General features: G+C 42.4%; 1 protein-coding gene across 1 annotated transcript; it reads left to right on the forward strand.

Moving 5' to 3' along the window:
- The first annotated feature begins 786 nt into the window (after positions 1 to 786).
- LOC125847297 (uncharacterized) lies at positions 787 to 2,898 on the forward strand. The gene is made up of 4 exons (XM_049526964.1): positions 787 to 1,162; positions 1,204 to 1,552; positions 1,743 to 2,172; positions 2,425 to 2,898. The coding sequence occupies exons 1-4, from the start codon at positions 787 to 789 to the stop codon at positions 2,896 to 2,898; spliced, it is 1,629 nt and encodes a 542-aa protein (XP_049382921.1).
- Positions 2,899 to 3,114: the final 216 nt, after the last annotated feature.

The following is a 3,114-nucleotide window of genomic DNA, read 5'->3' on the forward strand; positions in this document are numbered from 1 at the left end:
AGCACCTCCCAATGTGAACAACAATCCCTTGCCTAATCATGGGAATCGGGAAGTCAACATTGTTACTTTGGATGACGAATATGGGACCCCCGACTATCCAAACATAGGTGAAGTGGATGCCATGACATTTTTGGCGCAACCTGTTATCACTGTTCAACTAAGGGAACTCTGACTGTCCAAACATATCTCCCAGGAGTTGTAGTGACCACTCTAATTGCTAGGAAATCTGAGTATGACACCAAAGCAGTCCCTTGGCATTATCGAGCAAGTGTCAAGGGCAAGATGATCGACACTGTCGTGGCTTAAGGAATGACTAGGTCGGGGAGGTGTTATGCCCCAGAGGATCTCGATCAAAGAGTTCTCGAAAAAGAACAGAATCCAAAGAAGAATGTTACTGATGTTGAAGCCGCAGAGTTTTGGAAGAAGATGCAGTCTAAAGACTATTCGGTCGAAGAACAGCTGAAGAAGACGCCAGCCCACATATTCATTTGGTCTTTGCGTATGAGTTCTGAAGCTCATAGGAACGCTTTGATGGAGGTGTTAAGCGGAGTGATCATTCCAAAAGAGACCACAAGTGAGACCTTAGTTGCAACGATTGGAAGAATAGTGGAGGCTAATAAGATTTCTTTCCACGATGATGAGTTGCCTGCAGAAGGGGCTGGTCACAACAAAGCGCTTCACATAGCAGTCAAAGGTTGTGATAAAATTGTGGCTTGAGTTTTAATTGATGGTGGTTCTGGATGCAACATCTGTCCCTTTACCACTTTGAGGGATTTAGGCGTTAATATGGGAGAGATAAGGGAAAGTCGTGTGAAAGTTAAAGCTTTTGATGGAGCGCAAAGAAGTGTCATCGGAGAGATCTATCTCACAATACAGGTGGGGCCGGCTGAATTCCCCATTCTATTTCAAGTAATGGATGTATCATCCAACTACAACCTGTTGCTGGGAAGACCATGGGTTCATATGGAAAAAGCAGTTTCTTCCACTCTTCACCAATGTGTAAAGTTTGAGTGGGGTCGCACAGAAGTTTTCATCCACAGAGAGCTCAGTCACCCCATCCTTTCAGTCAATTCTATCCCAGTCGCTGACGAGTTAGACGGAGCCACCTTTCACACTTTGGAAATTATGCCAGCTATAAGGGTTGGTGAGGAAGCAGAGGCAGGTAATACAAAGTTGTAAAGTGCAGCGAAATGGTTGCGTCAGAAATGTTGAAGTATGGATATCAGCCTAAGAATGGACTTGGACCTAAGTCCAATGGCATAGTTGAGCCGATCCAATTGAAACATCAGAGAGGCACCAATGGACTCGGATATGAGCCTACCTCGGGAAGAGACCATCACAGGTCAAGCGATACAATCTTTGTACCAGAACAAGCTTCGATACCAGATCAAACTGGCGTTGATGACATCGTAGAAGGAATAGGCAATCTGTTCGTGGCCATGGCTGGAGAAGAGGAAGGGATAAATCTCAACAAGTTGACCATTAGTGATGCCGAACCTGGAGACTTGCAGAATTGGACCACCAGCCCGTCCCTATTTCAACCAGAGTCCTGGTAGTGTGGAAAAGTAGTCTTAAGTTTTAAAACTCACATGATCAAATTGAGGCTTGAATCATGCCTAACCTTTTATTGCTTGTCTCTTCTAAAGCTAGAATGCTTTGAAATAAAAAGTCTTTATTTTCTTGAAAAATTTTTTGTTATTTTAAATATCTATTTATTTCTACTTACCTTTTCCACTTTTCAGCACTTATATTAATAAAAATCCTCGTTCGACGGTTATGACATGTAACGAGTCCACCGAGCAAGGTGAAATTGATGAACAAGATCACGAAGAATATGATGAAAGCATGATGCCTGAAAATCTACCACATGAGATCGAGCAAGTTGAAAGTCAAAAGAAGCCCAATATGGATGAAACAGAGGTTGTCAACTTAGGAGATGAGGAAATCGTGAAGGAGACACGAGTCAGCATACATCTGGAGGCTGAAAGAAAGCAAGAGTTAATAGAATTGTTTAAGCAGTATGTTGACGTGTTTGCTTGGTCTTATGATGACATGCCAGGATTAAGCACCGATATTGTTTCGCACAAATTACCGACTGATCCCACTTGTCTACCTGTTAAGCAAAAGACAAGAAAATTCAAGCCAGATTTGAGTTTAAGAATCAAGGAGGAGGTAACTAAGAAAATTGAGGCGAACGTTGTGAGGGTTACAAATTACCCCACATGGTTAGCCAATATTGTGCAAGTGCCAAAAAGGATGGAAAGATCAGAATATGTGTGGACTATCGAGATCTCAATAGGGCCAGTCCTAACGATGATCTTCCTCTCCCAAATATTCATATACTCATTGATAATTGTGCAAAACATGAGTTGCAATCATTTTTCGATTGCTTTGTAGCATATCACCAAATCTTGATGGATGAAGATGTTGCATCACTCCATGGGGAGTGTACTGCTACAAGTAATGCCATTTGGTCTAAAAAATGTCGGTGCAACCTACATGATGGCCATGACTACCCTTTTTCATGATATGATCCACAAAGAAATTGAAGTGTACGTGGATGGTGTCGTTATCAAATCCAAAAGAAGTTCAGACCACCTGGATGACTTACGAAAGTTATTTGAGAGGTTGCGTAAGTATAATCTGAAGTTGAATCCAGCAAAGTGTGCATTTGGAGTACCCGCGGGAAAACTATTGGGATTCATCGTTAGCAGGAAAGGCATAGAGTTGGATCCATCAAAGATAAAGGCAATCCAAGAGTTACCTCCGCCCAAGACCAGGAAGGACGTGATGAGTTTCTTGGGAAGACTGAATTACATCAGTCGGTTCATAGCTCAATCCACAGTGATCTGTGAACCCATATTCAAGTTACTGAAGAAGGATGCTGCCATGAAATGAACAGAGGAATGCCAAAGAGCTTTCGATAGAATCAAAGAATACTTGTCCAACCCACCAGTATTGATCCCACCAGAGCCTGGAAAGCCTTTGTTATTGTATCTATCTGTCATGGATAATGCGTTTGGATGTGTATTGGGGAAGCATGATGAGACAGGTAGAAAAGAGCAAGCTACACCGTGTTGGAACGAACATATGTAGCTTTGACTTAGATTGCGC

This window comes from Solanum stenotomum, chromosome 1, assembly GCF_019186545.1.
Source record: "Solanum stenotomum isolate F172 chromosome 1, ASM1918654v1, whole genome shotgun sequence".
NCBI lineage: Eukaryota > Viridiplantae > Streptophyta > Magnoliopsida > Solanales > Solanaceae > Solanum > Solanum stenotomum.

Coding starts and splice junctions, on each gene's coding strand:
- LOC125847297 (XM_049526964.1), top strand. CDS start 787: ATGGGAGAGATAAGGGAAAGTCGTGTGAAAGTTAAAGCTTTTGATGGA. Junction 1,553..1,742: donor CTATTTCAACCAGAGTCCTG/GTAGTGTGGAAA, acceptor TCCACTTTTCAG/CACTTATATTAATAAAAATC. Junction 2,173..2,424: donor GTTTAAGAATCAAGGAGGAG/GTAACTAAGAAA, acceptor TGATGGATGAAG/ATGTTGCATCACTCCATGGG.